The following is a 23,377-nucleotide window of genomic DNA, read 5'->3' as shown; positions in this document are numbered from 1 at the left end:
GGGTTGAGAACTGCTGCCTTAGCCACTCTCAGAAATCACACGAATTAAACTAAATTGGGTTAGAAACTGATTCAGTAAAATTAGAGCAACCCCCTTTGTGTGGGCACACAAATTGGTTTACTAGTGGTATCACAGAGCTTATACCTTTCACAGAGTTCAGCTTACTCCTGAGACAGGGTTTCTCCCAATAACAGAGAAATTCTGGAACTTGTAGCCCAGTAACCCTTAGATGCTAAAGCATGTTGGATATAAAAAGACTTGCTTTCCTCAGTCTGGGGGAGGATCAGGGATATGGTAGGACCTGCTGAGTTTCTCTCTGCCAAGGAGGAGATGAAGGATAGGCAGGTGTGCTGATCTTTGCAAGGGGAAAGTGCTAAAGAAAGAAGCCTACCAAAGAAGCCTTAGAAGGCCCATTTGAGACCCTTGCATTAAGAGGGGAGAATCTCTGAGAAAATGAAGGTGCTCCAAGACTCTGAGGGGGCAGTACCCAAGGAATTTGGTATGGTTTGCCTTTTTGGACTCTGTCTACCCTGGAAAGGGGATTTTTTTGGCTCAGCCAGAACCATCCAGCCAGTGGGGAAAGTGAGGCATGGGCCCAGCCTGACAATGGGCAGGTCAGCTGCACCATAACGTGACTAATATCAATTTATTTGGTGACAAGCCAAACTACATTAAATTGGCACCAAACATTCTTAAACTGATTTAGGAATGTCCACTCAAAGGGGCTTGCGTTGATTTTGATATTTCAGTTGAGAAACTGATTTAGCTGGTGGAAACTGTGTGTGTAGACACAACCTAAGATTTTTAAAAACAGCCTTTCAAGCAGCCTTTAAGGAGAAACAGTAGTAACTTTTCTATCAAAGAAACACAGAAGGATTGTAAGAAATCCGGAATTGTAAGGACCACCCTCCAAGCTTAATAGGAGATGCAGCAAGCAGCAGCCAGCTGCCAAATGCCCCTTTTAGAGCTACTTCTGTCTACCTGAAAAGTGAGTTACTGGAGACACTGGGAGAAGTTCCTATGAAAATGTGATTCTACTCTAAGTGGTTCCAATAGTTGCCAGGTACTCAAATAAAAGTTCCTGTAGGGAAGAGACTAAAGGCAAGGATGAGCTCCTCAGGTTTTCCAGGTGCCCAGTGTCTGAAATAGCTCTCACTCTCTTTGTCGATAATGTTGGTCTAACAAAAGGATTAGGGAGCAGTTCTGATATCACCTGCTCCCTGCATTCAGTGCCCCACAGCAGGCTTCCCATTCACTGACCTCATCTCCTTCAGGCTGCAGGCAGTTCACAGCAGGGCAGATTGCATCTTCATCCTCCGAGTCCTCCTGCTCAGAGAACGACATATCCAAGGGAAGCAAGTGGCTTTCGCTGGAGCGCTGCACCTCAAAAAGCCGTTCTCGCTCTCTCTCCAGTTTGCTATTGCTGAGATCCTTGGAGGGATTCAGTTTCAATTTCTTCTTTTTGGGTGTTCTCAGTTTTTTTACTCTTGCTCTCTTTTCACCACAGAAGCCCTCTCTTTCAAAGCGCCTTTTTAATTTTCTCTCCACAGAACCAACTCCATCTCTCTTCCCCCGGCAGCACTCGTTCTAGTGGGAAGGATATTGAAGCAAAACCCTAAGGACTCTAATCCGTTATTCAGTGATCTATCTTCCCCTCCGACATATCACCCATGCATTGCTACACTGAAAGGAGGGCCGCCCTCTATGGCACACTAAACACACTCACTCTGCAGCTATTCTTAAGGGCTGAATATTGGGTCAAAGCAAGAGTTGGAATGAATGAGTGACTCCCTCCTTTCTTTCTCTCCTCCAAAGCAGGTTTACAAGTTTCCAGTTTCCAAGGAAAAGCCTCCTCTTCCCCACTGGACTCATTAGTATCTGGTTACTATTAGAATCAGAATGGCCATAATTAAGTCATAAAAATGACCAGCAAATGCAGTTTCAGGATGCAGAAATGCAACACAAATTATATTCACAGACAGAGAAACCTGCAGAGAGAGTTGCACAAAGTTCCCAACCCGTCCTGAAGACACACACACACTTTTGAAGTTTACGGAGTCCAGCCAGAACCTCTCTGCTTGGGAAGGGCCCCAAACAGAGGGATCTGTGGTGTTGTCAGATACCTGCCTTTTCACTTGTTGGTCCTATTGCTGACCTCTGTTCTGTTTGCAGAACAGGGCTGTGCTTTGTGAATAAGATCTGGTAGAGCTCTTGTATTTCAGGCAGTGAAACCTGTAGCAAATGGGCCTCCATCAGCAGCTCATCCAGCTCTGCGCTAATGGCTACAACAACAAAACAAAAATTTTAATTTTCTAATGTCAAGGCTTGTGATAAATACAGAGATTTAGAAAATTCTTTCCCAATAGTCAGGGCCGGATTAACTTTTTCTGGGGTCGGCGCCAAACATATTTGTGGGCCCCCGTTGGGGAAATAGGGCATGTGATGGGGGGCCGTCCACAGAGCGAGGGGCCGGTTGGGGGCAATGAGGCGCAGTGCGGCAGGAGTGGCCCCACACAGCCCAGCACAAGGGCACTGTTTACAAACCCAAAACTACTAGATGCACACTGGCCTGCCCAGCCCTGTGCTGCCAGCGTGCCCCTTCCACACTGCCCCCTGCCCAGTGCCCTGCCCTTATGCCAGTGCCCCCTCACCCAGAGACTTCCCCCACAGATCCCTATGCCCAGCACCCCCTGCCTAGAGACCCCTCCCACTGACCTCCCACCACATCTGCACAGCACCCGGCACACCATACCCCCTGCCCAGCTCCCCTACTGTCCAGCACCCGCTTCACAGTCCCACCATCACAGCTGTACAGTGCCCCATATTCCTGAGAGAATTCTGCATCAAATTCTGTGCATAATATTTTAAAATTCTGAATTTTTTAAATTTTTTTTTACAATAAATAAATGTGGGAGCTCCACCATGGCAGTGAGGAGCACAGGCCACTAGCTGCATGGAGGTGGGAAAATACCCTGCAGCCTCCCCCGGACCCCTGGGACAGGGACTTGGCAGTGAGGCTGAACCTGACCCTGCCACAGAACAAGGGCCATGCCTACCACAGAAACACCCTGGGGCCCTGCCCCTTTTGCCCCAGGCACACCAGATGTGGGCAGGGAGGCTCAGCCCGGCAGCAGGATCCAAGTGCAGAGGGACTTAGTGTGGGGGTATCCAGATGGGGGTAAGAGGGTTCTGTGTGGGGGGTAAGAGGGTTCTGTGTGGGACAGTCTAGGTGCAGACAGCTCAGTGGGGGATCTGGATGCACAGGGAGGTGCCAGGTGCAGGGGCAATGGGAGTCTGCAGGGGGGACCAAGTGAAAGTGGTTGGAGCTCAGCGGGGGTGGGGGTGGAGTCTGGGTGCAGGGGAGGTGGGGTTCATTTGGGTGGGGGTGTAGGTGGTTGGGGCTCAGTGGGGAGGGTGTCGGGGGGGCTCATTGGGGTGGTACAGATGCAGGGGAGGTGGAGCTTGTCAGGGTCAGGGTTTGATGGGACTGCTTAACAGGGGAGCCCCAGCTGCTGCCAAGGGGATCCACATGCTGGGCACCCGCTTCCCCTATACCAGGGATCGGTAACCTTTGGCCCGCAGCCCGCCAGGGTAAGCCCCCTCGCGGGCCAGGCCGGTTTGTTTACTTTCTGCGTCCGCAGGTTTGGCTGATCGCAGCTCCCACTGGCCGCGGTTCGCCACTCCAGGCCAATGGGGGCTGCAAGAAGCTGCAGCCAGCACATCCCTCAGCCCACGCTGCTTCCCGCAGCCTCCCATTGGCCTGGAATGGCAAACCGCGGCCAGTGGGACCCGCGATCGGCCGAACCTGTGGATGCGGCAGTAAACAAACTGGCCCGGCCCGCCAGGGGGCTTACCCTGGCGGGCCGCGGGCCGAAGGTTGCCGATCCCTGCCCTATCCCCTTCTCTTCCCAATCCCATGCACCTTCCTTCCCCACTGCCTCTGTCCAACCATGGGCACTCACTGTTGTTCAAAATGAAGGATGGCTCCCAGCACACAGAAGGGAGCTCAACCAGCACTAGGACCCAGAAGGCGGTGTCCAGCTGCAAAGTCCAGGGAGCTGAGCAGCACCTTCTTTTTTCAGCCGGGCTACGCAGCTCTGCGTTCACAGAATAGGTATGCTCATTCCACCCCCTTCCTCAAAGCCCCGCCCCTTCTCTGCCTCCTCTCCCCAGTGGCGAGCATGCTGCGGCTCCGCTCTTCCCCCTCCCTCCTGCCGGCAAACAGTTGATGGGCGGCAGGGAGGGGGAGGGCGGGAACGCAGCAAGCTGTGAGAAAAGGCAGGGGAGGGGGAGCTTGGCTGCCCTACTACAGTAGGAGCCTCAGTGCCAGCAGCACCAAGCTTCTGCCGCCTGCAGGGGGGGGGGGGGCGAAGAGTGGGCCTGGTCGGGGTCCCCTGGAGTGTGGGCCCGGCACCATGGCAAATCTGCTACTGCCAATAGTACATAAATCAATAAAAAGGAAAATTTGGGGAAGATTTTTTATGCTTAACTAACAGTCTTTGTGCAAAACATCTCTAATAAATCTGGTCAGATACTTCACTTTTCATCTCTAATTACAACAATGTAACTAAAGAAAAGATAAAAGCCTGTGCAGTAACTTGTGGGCAGTCATATGGTGGTGGAGACTTTTACTGGGAATGGCCCCGTCAAACTCTCTGGGTCACCATCATAAAAATGACTTATTCAGTGTCTGGGTTATGATTTCTATCTCAGCTGATAGGCTGAGGGACAGGCATCTGTCTTAGCTGCTTCTCACCAATTTGAAGCAATATGAGAGAGTGAGTTAAATAATGGTCCTTTGAATCAAAGGAGAAAGATTTTCAGAATCACAAAAGAAAAAGGTGAATCAGATACAAAACCATGGAGAGAATCCACAGTAAAGCCAAGGATGGGCGGGGGAAGTTACTAATACAATACTTTTGTAAATCTCTAACTGAAACTAAAGGCTGATACCTAAAACTGTTTCTCACTGTATAATTACTGTTAAGCTTTAATACACCCATCTTTTCCATTGAGCTTTTAAAGCAGTTTAAGGCATAACTCAAAATTCTTATGTAAACACATGAACATTTTTGTACAAGGACTCTGTGCAAATGAAATGTGTACTGAATCCATAACTGACTGTGGAGTTTTAGAGCATCTCTTTGTTTAATTTTACACCATAACATTCTAGAAAGACTGTTCTAAATTGGAATACGTAAATAAACGTACAATTATCACTACAGTTAAGTTCCATATTAACAGCACACAAAAGTAAAAACTAAATATAAGGCCAGACCTTGGCATCTGAAGCAGCAAATGTCTGGAGTGAAAGGCAGGAAGCAACAAGGGTGGCTTTTGAGACAGGTGGAAAGATGCCATTTGTACTGGTTTGGTCCACGTTAGACCATCTATGCTAGGCAACAGATCAGTACGATAGTGGAGGTGTCATTTGATTAGTAAAAATCTACAGAAGTGCCATTTCAATGGTGTCACCCTCTGCAGCATGGCAGCGGGCACTCACTGCCTGCCTGGCTCCCAACTCCAGGCCCTCCGATTGATGGAATTTTTGATAATACAATGTTGTTGGAAATGGTTCAAGTTGGGTATCATTCGAAAGACCTTTCTTCCATGGTCTACTGGTACCAAACATGACAAACCTAGAACAATTATGTAGATACATGCGAGAGAAAATATTTAGAAATCAACTTTTTAAAATTATGCTTTAAAACAGGGATGCATTGCTTACGTAACAAAAGAGAGACATTGACTTTTGGTAAACCTAGGGAAGTCAGCCTGGTCATGTAGGACTAAAAACATTTACTCATCAAAGTCATCATCAGTGTCGTCTCGGTCTAGGGAACCACTGATAAACACGTTATCATACTGATCCTCATCCATGCTGCTCTTGCATCTCTATATACAAGGCAGGTTGCTGGCCTAACATTTGCAGTGTGGTTATCATCTGGTCTTTGCACAAGCAGTTGATTAGCTGAAAGATTGATTTAGAAGTGCATCGTATTTCACACGTAATTGATATGATCAGTCCATCCTCCAAGACCCATCCATGCCCGGTTGGGAAGGGTAGCTTTGGATGCACTAAATCATCCCAGAGCCATTCCATTGCTTGACAATTTGCCCTCTTAATAGCAGGTATAACTGCACCCCATCTTAGTGGCAATTTTTCTCAGTTTGTCTGCTTCTTGGAAAACGTCCATCAACATAGCTCTGCAAGTGTCATAATGCTGGTCTTCAAATTGTAAGCCAGGCATATGAATGCCTCCAGTGCATTTATGACCTCATAAGTGACTGTCTCAGCCATTCCAAGCACCTTCAGAGCAAACAGAGTATCTTTGGAGGCTGAATCAAATACTGTCCGCTAAGATAATTTGGTCTTTCCAGTCAACCTTCCAGTAGTGCCACATCCTGAGAGGGCGTGGAAGCCTGGGAGTGCAGTGACTTTTAATAGTCCGAGTAATAGGAACACATCTCTAAGGGACATACAGCAATTCTGTTCCCCAACAGCAAGCACAAAAAACAATCTTGTGGAAGTCTTAGGTAGTGCCTCACATAGGGCACTAGAACATGTGTCTTGTACAAAAATCTGGAGTTCAGTAGCACCTCTCTCTGCGGTATTGATGGCATGCAACATAATTAATGACAGCCTCCCGATGGGAACTATGAAGGAACTCCACTGAATAGTGTGAGGAAGTAGCTTCATTACACCATGAAATGACTAAATTCTTTGAGCAATTTTTCGCATGCTGGAGCGTTTTTCCTATAAAGTATAGGGTTAACCTGTCCTTCATGAGAATATGTGACAGTAACTTCTTCATTGTGACATTGGAGATGTTCGTGGAGTCAATTATTTTGTATTGAAGAGGTGCAATACCATGAAGTCTCTTCTTTCCGGTAATTTTTTAATTTAATTTTTTAATTGATTCCTCTGCATTCATTTCAAACAGGAGGTGGACTTTGTCATAGGTTCAGTATTTCCTCTGTGTCTTCATAATGAAGTGTTCAGTCAAGTCTTGGCAGGTGTTAACGGTTTGTTGAGAGCTTGTACCTCGGCCATACTCTCTCTAATTGCTATGCAGAAAGGCCTCTGCTGCAATAAGGTACCAGTCACATTGTTAGTAAGTGCTGGCTTAGAAAGGCCATGCAAGACATGCATTTGCTTTTGATAGTGCCACATTTTTTGGATCTTTTAAGGATATGCGCTGTGTTTCATTTCTGCAGACAGGATTGCTAAAACTGTGTCCACATCCCATAGTTCATCTTCAATAAATGCTTTAAGAGCCTTTCTGCTAAACATTTGTTCCTCTTCAATCCCATTCAAAGCACCTATGTGGCAATTTATCAATTCCCGCTGAGTCCCACAGTTTGCAGTAGAAAAATAAGTATGGTTTACATACATTCTTGGTGTGACACTCAATATGATACGCAATGTCATATGCGGGGCTATCTTTTGTGTCAATGCACCACTTACCTTTATTTTCCATGCAACATTCTCACCAAAATTTGACTGCTTCATACAGTTTCTCACCCATCTCATGTGTTGAAACAGTGCTTAATGGGTTCCTTCTGGCTTCCCACAGAAGAAACAGATGTTCTTCTTGAAACACATGCCAGGGGGCCTAGTATAAGGTGAACCTTGCCCACAGCGGGCACTTGTCCCAGCATCTTCAACTTTTTCCTGATGCTTGATGTACTTCCTTTCCAACCTTCCTAAATTTATGGGTGCATGTCTTATAGCATGTAAGATGCCCCTAAACGTTGTGTTTAACCAGGTCCTCCGCGGTGGTATTGTCCAAAGATTCAGCTACTAGTCGGTATGCTTCATTTCCCCATTGATGTCTAAAACTATCAAGACCACAGTAAAAACAAGGATTTTGTAATAAATTACTTTGGGATTGTAATTAATTATGTCATGTATGTTAGGTAACGATGCGCATACCATTTGCAGATGGATTCCAGTAATTTCTGGCTGGATGCTGACGTCCTAACCATTGCCTCACTACAGCTCTTTTGAAATGATAAACAAAGTTGACAATCAATAACACTAAACCGCTTCTTTTTTGCTGATGATGGCGAATCAACTTGAAGCACTCCTATTTATGGTAATCGGGAACATTACAAAATATTAGTCAGGTATGTGGTGTGCATTAACTGACATCACAGTACTGTCAGTTGAGGGCCACAATTTAACTTTGTGAGGGCTATACGTTTGACAAGCCTGTGTTAAATTACAATTTAAAAAATTGATTTTTGAACATTTTTTGAATATATATCTACTTAATTGTTATAGGCTTGTCATGTCTGGTACCATTGTATTGATGTGAGAAAGAGCTCACCCAACTCAAGCCATTTCTGAAAACACTGTATTATCAAAATTTCAACCAATTGTAGGACGTGGAGTTTGGAGCCAGGGGATGGCAGCAAGACCCCCCCTGTCATGCCGCAGAAAATGACATCATTGAAATTATGATTCTGTAGATATTTATCAATAAAATGACACATCCCTTACCTTTCTACCATTAACTTGCCCAGGGAATTAACATGCTCCTAGACTATGAGGCCTGCCTTGGAAAGATGAAGCCCATTCATCTGGCTTCCCAGCTTGTGGTTCAGTCCAAACTGACTTTATGAACAAATCCCTCTACTCTCCATGACTCAAAAGCAAGGACCAGAGAACAAGGCAGGGCCCCCATTTTTATGCTTCAGGTCTCCCAGTCATACACTGAAAAATGTAAATGAAGCATAACAAACCATGAAAGGGAATGCAGTTCTGTCCTGAAGAAAAGGGAGAATGTAAATACATGGTTCTGTTATCCCAGTCATGAGGCAGAGAAAAAGACATTGCATCAATTGTCTGAGATACCTAAGGGAAGAGAAACATTTATTAAACACACCTTTTTGTATAACAAATTTTGAGTTAAATGTGTCAGACATTGCAACAAAACAAACACTTATTTCTATTTGAAGTGTTTTTAACTTTTAGTATTGCAACTCATTAATTCTATCAAATTCCTTGCATCCTCCTTCACCTTAAACCTGGAAATTTATTAAAAGCAATGTTATGGCTGGAGTTTTTATATGAAAAGCTGTGAATTATGGATTCCACAGAGATCATGTAAACTGGCCCCATTGCATTGATCTAGCTTCTTCTACCACTTTATATGATCTCTAATGGAAAAGTGCGGGCATGTACAGTGGAGCCAAGTTATGGTCACCTGGGAATAACAGACTTTCTTGGCTTTGGTGTCTGTAAAATCTCAGTCCCAATGCTGCATTAATGTAACTTTTATAGCTAATTTCCTTCGCTTCTTAAAAATGAGAAGGGAATTCTTGCACTGAGATTCTGTACTAGTCATAGGATTAATTGCAAGGACAGTTTAAAGTGTAGGTTAACATGCACCAAAATGAGCAGATTAGGAAAGTAAGAGGAGGTTACTCATACTCACCCTGTGTAGTAACTGACGTTCTTCGAGATGAGTGTCCCTGTGGGTGCTCCACTCCAGGTGTTGGTGCGTTCCTGCGCCTTTGCTCGGAGATTTTTGTAGCAGTACTCATACCGGACACGCATGCGTAGAGCCTGCCCCCCGCTCTGAGTCTAGCTTAATAGTGAGCATGCGCGGCCGGTCTCCTCAGTTCCTTCTCTACAACGGAGGCTACCCCAACTCTGAAGTAGAGGGGAGGAAGGTGGGTAGTGGAGCACCCACAGGGACACTCATCTTGAAGAACGTCAGTTACTGCACAGGGTGAGTAACCTCTTCTTCTTCGAGAGAGATGTCCCTGTGGGTGCTCCACTCCAGGTGACTTAAAAGCAGTATGTCTCAAGGAGGTAGGGACTTCGGATCTGATAGGAATGCCATAGATAGTACAGCTCTGCCCAATCGTGTATCAGAGAGAGGGCCCTGAGTAAGGGCATAGTGTTTAACAAATGTGAGTTCAGAGGACCAAGTGGCTGCTTTACAGATGTCAGCCAGGGGAACTTTGCGTAAGAAAGCCACAGAGGCAGCCAGAGATCTAGTGGAGTGAATTCTGATGCCGGCTGGAGGTGTAACCTTCTTCATCTGATAGCACAATCGGATGCACTGAGAAATCCAGTTTGAAAGTCGCTGGGTAGAAATAGGAGTCCCTTTGGAATGCTCCGCGATAGAGACAAAGAGTCTAGAAGAGTTTCTAAAAGGTTTGGTTCTATCCAAATAGGACAAGGCCCTGCGTACATCTAATGTATGCATCGTGGCTTCGAACGAGTTCACATGTGGTTTCGGAAAGAAGGTCGGTAGGTGTATCGGCTCATTAATGTGGAAGGAGGAATGCACCTTTGGAAGAAATTTGGGCTGTAATCTAAGGGTAACCTTGTCCTTGAATAGCGTATATGGTGGGTCTGCCATAAGAGCTGCTATTTCTCCCGCTCGTCTGGTGGAGGTAATTGCCACTAAAAATGCTGTTTTCATCAAAAGGTGTAAAAGCGAGCAAGTGGCTAGGGGCTCAAATGGTTGCTGAGTTAGGCAGGATAGTACTAAATGAAGGTCCCACGGAGGGGTAGGTGGTTTAATGTCTGGGTATAGGGCTTGGAGTCCCTTGAGGAAACGCTTGGTGATTGGATGAGCAAAGACAGAGGTATCATCAATTCTGCCATGAAAGGTTGTAATACCAGCTAAATGGACTCTGATGGAGCGGAAAGAAAGGCCAGATTGCTTAAGGTCCAATAGGTAGTCAAGTATGAGCGGGAGAGGTACCGACGTGGGACAAAGTTGTTTAGCTGAACACCAATGTGTGAATCGTTTCCACTTTCGTAGATAGGTGGTGCGAGTAGATTGTGTTCTGCTATGTAGGAGCACTCTTTGAACTTGTTCAGAGCAATCTAGTTCGTTTTGGGAGAACTATGTAGGAACCAGGCTTTGAGGTGAAGCATGGACAGGTTGGGGTGGAGAAATCGGCCGTTTTGCTGTGATAGGAGGTTCGGGATGAGAGGCAACGAAATTGGTGGTCAAATCGACATTCTGTTGAGGAACGGAAACCACGGTTGTCTGGGCCATGACAGGGCAATCAGGATCACCTTGGCACGGTGTGTTCGTATTTTTATCAGGACCCTGTTGGGAACCTGTATCGGGGGAAACACATAGAGTAAGTTTCGGTCCCATGGAATCATGAATGCGTCTCCCAGGGAATGTTTGCCCAGTCCCGCTCTGGAGCAAAAGTTGGGGCATTTCATGTTTTTCGCAGTTGCAAAAAGGTCTATGGTTGGATGACCCCAAATGCGGAATATGTTGTAAATGGTTTTCTCGTCTATCTCCCATTCATGATCCCAGGGAAAAAGACGGTTACTCACCGTTGTAACTGTTGTTCTTCGAGATGTGTTTCTCATATCCATTCCAGTTAGGTGTGTGCGCGCCGCGTGCACGATCGTCGGAAGATTTTTACCCTAGCAACACCCGGTGGGTCGGCTGTGGAGCCCCCTGGAGTGGCGCCGTTATGGCGCTGGATATATACCCCAGCCGACCCAGCGCCCCCTCAGTTCCTTCTTGCCGGCTACTCCGACAGTGGGGAAGGGGGGCGGGTTTGGAATGGATATGAGCAACACATCTCGAAGAACAACAGTTACAACGGTGAGTAACCGTCTTTTCTTCTTCGAGTGCTTGCTCATATCCATTCCAGTTAGGTGACTCCCAAGCCCCACCTAGGTGGCGGGGTCGGAGTGAGACATTGCTGTGTGCAGAACCGCTGATCCGAAAGCAGCATCGTCTCTGGACTGTTGCACCAGCGCATAGTGAGTAGCAAATGTGTGGACCGATGACCACACTGCAGCTTTACAAATGTCCTGGATTGGTACTTGAGCCAGAAAGGCAGTCGAGGAGGCCTGGGCCCTCGTGGAATGAGCAGTGAGGCGTGGCGTCGGTACACCGGCCAGGTCGTAGCAAGCACGAATGCAGGACGTAATCCAAGAGGACAGGCACTGTGAAGAGACCGGTGAGCCTTTCATCCGGTCGGCCACCGCAACGAAGAGTTGCGTCGTTTTCCTAAATGGCTTTGTACGGTCAATGTAGAAAGCCAGGGCCCTGCGAACGTCCAAAGAATGTAAACGTTGGTCTTGACGAGTAGCGTGCGGTTTCGGATGGAAGACCGGAAGAAATATATCTTGGTTTACGTGGAAAGGTGACACCACCTTTGGAAGAAAGGCAGGGTGGGGGCGAAGCTGCACCTTGTCCTTGTGGAACACCGTGTAAGGGGGCTCGGATGTCAGCGCCCTGAGTTCCGAGACGCGTCGTGCTGAGGTGATGGCTACGAGGAAGGCTGTCTTCCAGGATAAGTAGAGGAGTGAGCAGGTCGCCAGTGGTTCAAACGGAGGCCCTGTGAGCCTGGAGAGGACGAGGTTGAGGTTCCACGTCGGAACCGGCTGTCGTTGCTGTGGGTACAGCCGGTCTAGGCCCTTGAGGAATCTAACGACCATCGGGTTAGAGAAGACCGAGGACGTGAGTTCTCCTCGGTGGAAAGCGGAAATGGCGGCGAGGTGAACCCTAATTGAGGATGTCGCCAAGCCTTGGTGTCTTAGGGACAGAAGGTACTCCAGTATCAAGGGGATAGGAGCCTGCGCGGGAGACGTAGCTTGTTGCTCACACCAACAGGAGAACCTCTTCCACTTGGCTAAATAAGTGGTCCGCGTAGAGGGCTTTCTACTTCCCAGCAGAACCTGTTGGACGGCCTGGGAGCATTGCCGCTCTGACCGACTCAACCATGAAGCATCCACGCCGTGAGGTGGAGTGACTGCAGGTCGGGGTGACACAGCCGGCCGTGGTCCTGAGAGATGAGATTCGGAGTCAAGGGGAGCGTGATGGGCCTCTGTACTGACAGCTCCAGCAGTGTGGTGTACCAGTGCTGTCTCGGCCAAGCGGGAGCGACTAGAATTACCCGTGCATGGTCCCTGCGGATCTTGAGCAGCACCCTGTGGACCAGCGGGAATGGAGGAAAGGCGTAGAACAGGTGGTCTTTCCATGCCATGAGGAAGGCGTCCGACCGAGAGCCCGGGGCTCGCCCGTGTAGGGAGCAGAATGCCTGGCACTTCCTGTTGGTCCGAGACGCGAATAGGTCGATCTGGGGAAACCCTCACCTTTGGAAGACGGAATAAATGATGTCCGGGCGAATCGACCACTCGTGCGTCTGGAAGGACCTGCTGAGACGGTCCGCCAGCATATTCTGGACTCCAGGCAGGAATGACGCTGTGAGATGAATCGAGTGGGCGATGCAGAATTCCCACAGGCGAATGGCCTCTTGGCATAGGGGAGATGAGCGAGCTCCGCCTTGCTTGTTGATGTAAAACATGGCCGTGGTGTTGTCGGTGAGAATCAGCACGCAACGGCCTTGTAGGAAGTTGAGGAAAGCCTGGCAAGCCAGGCGCACCGCCATCAGCTCTCGGACGTTGATGTGCAGGGCTAGTTGGGACGCGGACCACAGGCCTTGGGTATGGTGCTCCCCCAGGTGAGCGCCCCAGCCTAGAGATGAAGCGTCCGTAACTAGGTGGAGGGAGGGCTGCGGGGCGTGAAAGGGTACTCCTGCACAGACCGCTGTGCGATCCGTCCACCAGGCGAGAGAGGCCAAGACCGAGGCCGGAACCGTGACCACCATGTTCAGGTCGTCTCGATGAGGACGGTAGACCGATGACACCCAAGCCTGCAGTGGGCGAAGTCGCAGTCTGGCGTGCCTGGTTACGTATGTACACGAGGCCATGTGGCCCAGAAGGACAAGGCATGTTCTTATGGTGGTAATTGAAAAGGCCCTGAGACCTTGAATGACGCCTGAGATGGTATGGAATCGGCTGCCTGGCAGTATGGCTCGGGCACGTCTGGAGTCCAGGATTGCTCCAATGAACTCTATCCTCTGAGTTGGTACTAGAGTGGACTTCTCTCTGTTGAGTAGAATGCCCAGCTCGTGGAAAGTGTTTGTCACTATGCGGACATGAGCCTGCACTTGGTCTCTGGTGCGGCCGCGTACCAACCAGTCGTCCAAGTACGGGAACAGCTGTATCCCTTGTCGACGAAGGAAGGCCGCGACGACTGCCAGGCACTTTGTGAACACCCTGGGAGCCGAGGACAAGCCGAAGGGAAGGACTGCGAATTGGTAGTGTACCCTGTTTACCACGAATCGCAGGAAACGTCTGTGGGGCGGATAAATTGCTATGTGAAAATAAGCGTCCTTCATGTCGAGGGCGGCGAACCAGTCTCCAGGATCCAGTGAAGGGATAATGGTCCCCAATGACACCATGCGGAACTTCAACTTTACTATGAATTTGTTGAGTCCGCGTAAGTCTAAGATGGGCCGTAGACCCCCTTTTGACTTGGGTATCAGGAAGTAGCGGGAGTAAAACCCCCTGCCCCTTAGCTCCGATGGAACCTCCTCTATGGCCCCCATAGCGAGGAGCCCAAGAACCTCCTGTGTAAGGAGTTGCTCGTGAGAAGGGTCCCTGAAGAGGGACGGGGAGGGGGAGTGGGAGGGGGGGGGCGAGGAAAACTGGAGGGCGTATCCCCCTTTCACCGTGCGAAGGACCCAACGGTCCGAGGTTATACGGGACCAAGCACGGTGGAAACGGGAGAGGCGATCCCGGAAGGGGGGAACCGAATCCTGGAAATTGGTTGAGGTGCCGTCCTCGACCGCACCTTCAAAAGGCTTGTCTAGGCCCAGAAGGTGGCCTAGGCTGGCCCTGGTTCTGACCGGGTTGAGGGCTGGTCGACCTCCGCCTACCACCTCGACCCCGCCTCCTAGCAAAGTCCTGTCTTGGATGAGGCGGGGGAGGGTAGAACCGCTGAGGCTGGGGCCTGAAGGGTCTGCGCTGAGGCCCTGGGACATGCATCCCCAGGGAGCGCATCATCGTCCGGGAGTCTTTTAGATTTTGGAGCCTCGAGTCCGTTTTCTCTGAAAAGAGGCCCTGGCCCTCGAACGGTAGGTCCTGCAGGGTCTGCTGCAGTTCAGGTGGCAAGCCTGACACCTGGAGCCAGGAGATTCGGCGCATTGCTATCCCCGACGCCAGGGTCCTAGCGGCCGAGTCCGCTATATCAAGGGACGCCTGTAGGGAGGTGCATGCCACCCGCTTGCCCTCCTCTACCAAGGCCCCGAACTCTTCCCTCGAGTCCTGGGGAACCAGCTCTCTAAATTTCCCCATCGAGGACCACATATTGAAGCCATAGCGGCTCAGGAGCGCCTGCTGGTTCGCTGCCCGCAGTTGCAGTCCGCCAGCCGAATAGACCTTGCGTCCGAACAAATCGAAGCGCTTAGCGTCCTTCGATTTGGGCGCAGCAGCCTGCTGGCCATGTCGCTCCCGTGCATTGACTGATGACACCACCAGTGAGCACGGTTGGGGGTGAGTGTACAAATACTCATGTTCCCTGGAAGGCACGAAGTACTTTCTCTCAACCCCTCTGGCCGTGGGCGGAATAGAGGCCGGGGTCTGCCAGATAGTGGTGGCGTTGGCCTGGATGGTGCGGATCAGCGGTAATGCCACCCTGGATGGAGCATCCGCTGAAATGATCTGCACGATTGGGTCATGGACCTCCGCAATCTCCTCCACCTGGAGGTCCATATTGCGAGCCATGCGACGCAGCAGGTCCTGATGGGCCCGAAGGTCTATGGGAGGCGGCCCAATGGCGGATGTGCCCGCTACGGCCTCATCAGGTGAGGACGAGGAGGATGCCCCCGGTGGCAAGGGGTCCAATGGTTGGTCCTGCTCCAGGTGTTCCTGGAGTTGGGCATCGCCTGCCCCCTGGTCCAGGGCCTCTGCAGGTGCGGACACTGGAGCCTCCATGTCCCTTGGGGGAGGGCGGGAGATGGTGGACTCTGGGGCCCTAGGCTCCGAACGGCCAGAGCGGGAGGCCGATAGGGGAGCTCCTTGTGCCTGGTGGTAGGCCCAAGGAGTCCAGAAGGACCAATGCGCAGGTCCTTGCATAGGGTCGTCGGTCTCCTGCAGGTGGCCGGCCTCCACTGCCTCAGATGACCGCGACGCCGATCTCGACGGCCACGGCGGTGCCGAACCCGATGCCGTCGGCACCGGATGGTACGGTGCCGATCGGTGCCGACCGTAAGGCGATCTGTCCCTGTGCGGTTCCGGCGAGCGGTGCCGGGACCTGGACCGGTGCCGATAGTCCCTCCGGTGCCGGGATCCCGATCTGGAACGGGACGACGATCTGGAGGAGGCATGGTACCGGGAGCGGCCTCTCGAGCCCGAGTGGTGCTCATACCGGTGCCGGGAGCTGCGCCTCGACCCCGATCGGTGCCGGTCGTCGCGACGGTGCCGGGATGTTGAACGGCGCCGCGAGGAAGATCTGGGCCGCGAGTACGACCGGTGCCGAGGTGACAGTCGGCGCCGGGACTCAGAGCGGCGTCGGGACCTGCTTCGGGATCTGGAGCGGTGCCGAGAGACTTGTGCTGGCGACGGTGGGCGCACCAGGGCAGGTTTCCCTCTGGACTGCAGCACACGTGGAGCCACCGGTGCCGGGAGTTGCGACGGCGCCGGCTCAGTGAGGGCGATCAGGTCTCTCGCGGTAGCGAAGGTCTCCGGGGTGGAAGGGAGACAAGGTTCCACCACCAGCCTTGGTGGTGAAACAGTCCGCACCGGACTCAACGGCCTCGGTGCCGGAGTCGACGGTGTGGCCGCCTGTCTTTGGCAGTCCAGCTGCGGACGCGGCTCTACCCCCGGCACCGGGGGAGCCGGTATCTTCGCGGCAGCAACGTCGCGCGCCTTGCCGGCCTTCTTATGGCCCGGAGAGATGGATCGGTGCCGAGGTTCTTTAGGCGGGCGCGGTGCCGACGTCGGTCGGTGCCGAACAGTCTTTTCTGCCGCACCGGTCGGGCCCGCCGGGGCGCTGCGCACCGAAGCGCTCGGTGCCGGGACAGGGCGCGCCGAGGGAGGATCCGGACTCAGAGCCGCCTCCATCAGGAGCTGACGGAGTCTAAAGTCCCGCTCCTTTCTTGTCCTCGGCTTGAAGGCCTTGCAGATAGGGCACTTATCTGCTGGATGAGTCTCTCCAAGGCACTTCAAGCAGGAACTATGCGGGTCGCTGGTTGGCATATGCTTCCCGCAGGACGCGCACGGCTTAAAGCCAGGAGCCTTGGGCATGGGCCCGGCTATGCGCCGGGGGGAAAAAGGGGAAAAACACCCCCTAAACCCCCGATAACAATATACAACTATATATATACACAATACACTAACTAACTAACTAACTTGAAAACTAACTATAACAAGAACAATGAGAAGCTAGGGAGTGTGGAGATCAGCTAAGCCGCGCTCCACAGTTCCAACGACCGTCAGGGGCGGTAAGAAGGAAGTGAGGGGGCGCTGGGTCGGCTGGGGTATATATCCAGCGCCATAACGGCGCCACTCCAGGGGGCTCCACAGCCGACCCACCGGGTGTTGCTAGGGTAAAAATCTTCCGACGATCGTGCACGCGGCGCGCACACACCTAACTGGAATGGATATGAGCAAGCACTCGAAGAAGAAGCGTCTGTTTAGTTCTTCCGCTGTGGTGTTCATCACTCCGGGAAGATAGGCAGCTGATATCCGGATGTTGTTCGCAAGGCACCAATTCCAGAGCTTCATAGCCTCTGTTCAAAGCGAGTGGGAGCGAGCCCCTCCCTGCCTGTATACATAGAACATGCATGCAATGTTGTCTGTCATTATGCATACATGGTGATTCCTGATTAGTGGGAGGAAGTGACGGCACGCATTGCGTATGGCTCGAAGTTCTAGGACATTTATGTGCAGAGAGGTTTCGGTTGAAGACCATAGCCCCTGGACTGTGTGGTGAGACATGTGTGCACCCGATCCTGTCAGAGATGCATCAGTAGTCAATATGAGGGATAGAGCCTCCTGAAGAAAGGGGACTCCAGAGCAGAGGTTGGAGTGAACTGTCCACCACAGTAGAGAATCTTTGACTTGGAAGGGTATAGAGAGTCTTGTTTAGAGAGTGCACATTCGGTCTGTAGACCGTGGCCAACCACGCTTGGAAGCACCTCATGTAGAGTCGTGTGTTTTGGACTACAAAGGTGCACGAGGCCATGTGACCTAGTATTTGTAGACAGTCTCGGGCAGTGACCTGGGGACTGTTGCGAAGTTTTGTGGCCAGTAGGCTTATGGAGTTGAAGCGGTCGGGTGGGAGAGATGCCAATCCCGTCCGGGAGTCGAGGTATGCTCCTATGAACTCCAGATGTTGGGTGGGGCATAATATGGATTTGTTTTAGTTTATTTGCAGGCCTAGAGATAGGAAACAATCGAAGGTAAGTCACGTGAATTGGAGAGCTTCATCGAACGTTGAGGCTTTGAGGAGGCAATCGTCGAGGTAAAGAAATATTACAACCCCTTGTTTCCTGAGGTAGGCAGTGACTACAGCTAGGATCTTGGAAAAAACACGGGGGGCCGTGGACAGTCCGAAGGGGAGAACCCCGTATTAAAAATGTGTTGAGCCAAGGGTAAAACATAGGAAGCGTCTGTGGGCCGGGTGTATAGTCACATGAAAATAGGCGTTCTGTAGGTCGAGGGCTGAAAACCAATCGCCCTGCTCCAGCGCTGGGATTATGGTAGTGAGAGTAACCATCTTGAACTTTTGCTTTTTGACAAATTTGTTGAGCCGTCTGAGGTCAAGGATTGGTCGCCATCCCCCAGTTTTCTTTTCTGTTAAGAAATAATGGGAGTAGAAACCCTTCCCTTTGTGTCATTCGGGCACAATTTCGATTGCTCCCATTTGGAGGAGATGTTGCACTTCTTGGAGGAGTAGTTGCTCGTGAGAAGGGTCCCTGAAGAGGGACGGGGAGGGTGGGTGGGTGGGAGGCAAGGACAGGAAGGGGATGGAGTAGCCAATTGTAACGACCTCTATAACCCACTTGTCGGTGGTAATGTTCTGCCATTGATGGGAGAATGGTCGTAGGCGGTGTCCAAAAATAGGTGTACTGGCTGAAGTGGGAACGCTGTTTTCTAAACCCTCGATCAAAGCTTCAAATTTGCTTATTAATTGGAGGGGGTTGAGGTGCCCGGACAGAATTGGGACGACGACCCTGGAATCTCGGTCTCTGGCGTTGCTGTTGTTGCTGCTCCTGTGATCTATGGAAGTGTTGTGTATATGCGGGGTAGCGTGGACATTGGTAAGGTTGATACCTATATTGTCGCCTTCTGGTCGTAGATGTCTGGAGACCTAAGGACCGGAGGGTTGCCCTGGAGTCCTTCATTGAATGAAGCACGTTGTTTGTGGTGGAGGCAAAGAGTTTGTCACCGTCAAAGGGAAGGTCTTCAATGGTACTCTGGACCTCTCGAGGAAAGAAAGAGGAGGAGAGCCATGAACCTCAGCGCATGACCACTGCTGTGGCAGTCGATTTTGCTGCAGTATTGGCTATATCGAGGGCCGCTTGAAGAGTGGTACGTAATATGATTTGTCCCTCGGAAACCAGAGCTGTGAATTGTTGTTTCTTCTGTTATGGAATGTCATCAATAAAGTCCATGAATTTATTATAGTTTCTGTGGTCATATTTTGCAAGAACTGCAGTATAATTAGCAATACGAAATTGTAGCGTTGAGGATGCATATACTTTGCGACCGAAGAGGTCCAAGCGTTTACTTTCCTTGTTGGCCGGGGTGGAGCGGGAATACTGTTGTTTGGTCCTTTGGTTCGCTGCGTCTACTACCAACGAGTTTGGTGCTGGATGGGTAAAAAGGAATTCAGAGCCCTTAGAAGGAATGAAGTACTTGCGGTCCACTTGTTTACAGGTAGGTAGGCTTGTAGCTGGAGTCTGCCAGATGGACTTAGCAGGTTCTAAAAGAGCTACGTTGATTGGTAATGCAAACCTAGAGGAAGAAGAGGGCTGTAGGATGTCCGTTAACTCATGCTGTTGTTCAGGGACTTCCTCCAAGTTAATTCTCAAGTCACTGGCAACTCTTTTAAAAAGGTCTTGGAATTTTGCGTAGTCCTCCGAGGGTGTTGGAGGAGGGGGAAGTAAGGCTTCTTCAGGCATTACCTCCGGCTCTACTGGAATAGGAGCAGGACTTGGTTGACCCTGCAAGTGTGACGATGCTGCCTGGTGTCTTGTGTCATTGGCAGGTTCGTCAGGTGGTGGTGCTAGACCGGTGTTGTGCCTGGTTGAGGTGGAGTAGCGCGTGTGTTCTCGAGGGTACGATGCCCATGGTGCCCAATATTGCCATGGTGGTGGGTAGGGCATAGGTGGTGTCATCCAGGGGTTCACCCCCCAGGGGGCAGGATCCTGAGAATAGGATGAGGTAATTTTTCTATGACCTCTGTTGACTGGGGTCTGGGGATGGGAGTCTTGATACAGTGAAAAATCCCCCTGTGGTCCAGCTTCCTCCTCACTGGAGGAAGGCTGTTCAGACCCTGACTCAGCCATTGGAGAGAAGCAGGCATTCAGCAGGGGTGACTGCAGGATAGATGACACAAACAGATCTCTTGCATGAGTAAATTGAAGTGCTGAGGCTCCTGTGTGAGGTGAAGGCTGGATAGGAGGAAGCTGCAGTGAGGAAACATTCCTCTGCACCGGTGTTTTGAGTCTGGGCTCACTGCCGGTCAGCCCAGCGGGTGTTGGTGCCGTGGCCGGTGCCGGGAGAGCAATCTCAGCCTACAGGGGGTCAGGCAGGTTGTGGGATGTCGGCACTGCATCCACCGCGGTGCCGAACGGTGCCAGAAGAGAGGCAGGCAGCTGGAGGCCTGAAGCCTCGGCACCGGAGCCTCGCGCCGCAGCCTCAGGTGGGTTTCGCGCGGTGCCGGAGGAGCCCGGCTCGTCAAATGTACTCAAGCGGGGGAGCACAGGCAGGGAAGCGATAGATCTGCCCGGGGAAATCCTGTGTCACAGGGTTTCCTTTGAAGCTGACAAAAGGTGCCCTTTTTTTGAAGATTTCTTGTGCTTCTTTGAGGCGGGGGGGCTGTGGTGGGCAGCGGAGCTGGAATCAGCGCCTGGGTCTGAAGCTGTGCCTAGGGATTTCTGGAGGAGGAGCAGTTTCAGTCTAAGCTCCCTGTCCTTCCGTGCCCTGGAGCTAAGTTTGCTGCAGTGGGCACATCTTTGGGGAATGTGGGTCTCCCCCAAACATTTTATACACTGTGAGTGGCCATCTGACAGGGGGATAGCCTCCTTGCAGTTAGAACAGCACTTAAAGCCTGTGGAGCCAGGCATGTCCGAAGCGGCTGCGGCTGACAGGAATTTTTTTTTTTTTTTTTTTTTAAAAGAGATAGAAATGGTAACTAACAACGAACTAACAACAAACTAACTAACTAGGAGGGTAATTGTAACAAGAGGAAAGAATTTCCTAACGAGTCTGCTGAGCTCCGTGTCAGGCCGGGGACAGTAGAGAAGGAACTGAGGAGACCGGCCACGCACGCGCACTATGAAGCTAGACCCAGAGCGGGGGGGGCAGGCTCTATGCATGCGTGGCCGGTACGAGTACTGCTACAAAAATCTCCGAGCAAAGGCGCAGGGACGCACCAACACCTGGAGTGGAGCACCCACAGGGACATCTCTCGAAGAAGAACTCATAGCTACTAAACAAAGGCCGTCTTCTCTCCTGAACTTTGTGCAAACCTTTCATTGACCTCAGTGGGATTTCTGCTATGAACTGAGGATAGACCACACATTTCAATTAAATCTAGAATTCAACCTTCTCCTCCAAACAAGTCTGACACCCCAGTGTAAACAAATATTCTTTTATAGGAGGACACAGTGTGGTACAGTGGCTAGGGCATTGGCTTGGGACTCAGTAGACCTAGGTTCTATTCACATCTTGATGTCTTCAAATCCAGGTGGGATGCCTTTCTGGAAGATACGCTTTAGTGGACTCAATACAGGGATAACAGTGTGGAAACTAATGGCCTTTGAGTCTATGAACAGAGTAAGTGCCAGATTTTCAAAGGTACTGAGGTGCCTAAAGATGCAGCTAGGCACCAAATGGGGTTTTCAAAAGTGCCCAAGCAGATTAGGTGCCTATCTCAATGGAAACCATTGGGAATTACATGGGTTTCAGAGTAGCAGCCGTGTTAGTCTGTATCCGCAAAAAAACCAGGAGTACTTGTGGCACCTTAGAGGCTAACAAATTTATTTGAGCATAAGCTTTCATGGGCTACAGCCCACTTCATTGGATGCATAGAATGGAACATATAGTAAGGAGATATATATACACATACAGAGAACATGAAAAGGTGGGAGTTGCCCTACCAACTCTAAGAGGCTAATTAAGATAAGCAATTATCAGCAGGAGAAAAAAACTTTTGTAGTGATAATCAAGATGGCCCATTTCAGACCACCTAATCTATTTAGGCACTTTTAAAAACCCCACTTGATGCCTAACTGCATCTGTAGGCATCTCAACACCTTTGAAAATCTGGCCCTAAACCAATTGTTCATGACTATTTCTTAAGCAAATTTTTCAAACTAAATTAAAACTTCCACATTCTTCACTAAAGTCATTAGCCAAAATATTCAAACTTGCGTGGTTAAAGTCATGTATTTAAATATGTAAGTTATCTGGTTATCTTCAATGGGAACTGTGGTTGCTCAGCAATCGTAACAAGTAGGACAATTTTATTTAGGCACCTGAATGAGGACTTGGGTGCTTAATTTTATGGACTCCATTTTAAAATTTTAGTCTATATAGTTACCAAGTGTGGCAAAAGTATCTGATTTACATGACTACCAAAAACAGCTGGAATATTTCTTAAAACATAATTAGGCAGGTCAAAAGTGACCAAATAGACAAATTTGATATCGAACAAGGTTGGGCTAACAGGAGTAAGACGTTTCAGTAAGTCGAGAGATTGACTTCAAGTTATAGACACCTTAAAAGTGACCTGTAAAGGAGGTTTTGTGGTTTGTTTTTTGATGCACAAAGACCTGAAACTTTTCTTTTAAAGCATTTTGGGGTTTGTTTTTTGCCTTAGAAAAATTAGAAAAATCAAGTCTGGTTTTGCTGAAGGAACTCTTACCTCTAGAGGTCCCATAACATGTTTACTGTGATTGTTAACACCCAAATAACAGCAATTCTGCACTTCTGAAAACTATGTCCCCCTCCTTCAGGAAAATGAAACCCATCGTACACCCTGTCACCCCACCATGTGTTGTTAAAGGCCCTACTCATCTTAACATATACATCTTCTACACCCCCTCAGCTACACCCCCTCCCCCATTCCACATGCATGCATGCATGCATACACACACACACACACACAAAATGGTGCTTTAACAGGATAGGTAGGGATACTAAATCTTCAACAGAGACTTAATCCAAAAGGATAGTCATTGAGAAGGACGCAGCATTCTCAGTTCCAGCAGGGGAGGAATGCAGCATTCCAAGTTGCTGGACAACATGGTGGATAATACACACATACTCCCCAACTAACAAGGAAAACTCCCATTTCCT

The 23,377-nt window shown here is 50.1% G+C and overlaps 1 protein-coding gene across 2 annotated transcripts in view; it reads right to left on the bottom strand.

The window, feature by feature from the left end:
- The window catches only part of KDM5B (lysine demethylase 5B), a 199,517-nt gene that overhangs the window by 2,897 nt on the left and 173,243 nt on the right, over nucleotides 1-23,377 (bottom strand). For both annotated transcript variants that reach the window (XM_026655093.2, XM_026655091.1), the window contains 3 exons: nucleotides 8,749-8,860; nucleotides 2,128-2,282; nucleotides 1,261-1,587 (listed from right to left, as the gene is read on the bottom strand). In XM_026655093.2, coding sequence (XP_026510878.1) covers nucleotides 1,261-1,587; nucleotides 2,128-2,282; nucleotides 8,749-8,860 — 594 coding nt within the window. The remainder of the gene's footprint in view (nucleotides 1-1,260; nucleotides 1,588-2,127; nucleotides 2,283-8,748; nucleotides 8,861-23,377) is intronic.

Source organism: Terrapene carolina, unplaced genomic scaffold, assembly GCF_002925995.2.
Source record: "Terrapene carolina triunguis isolate 2854851 unplaced genomic scaffold, T_m_triunguis-2.0 Scaffold195, whole genome shotgun sequence".
NCBI lineage: Eukaryota > Metazoa > Chordata > Testudines > Emydidae > Terrapene > Terrapene triunguis.
This window is presented reverse-complemented; position numbering and strand designations above follow the sequence as displayed.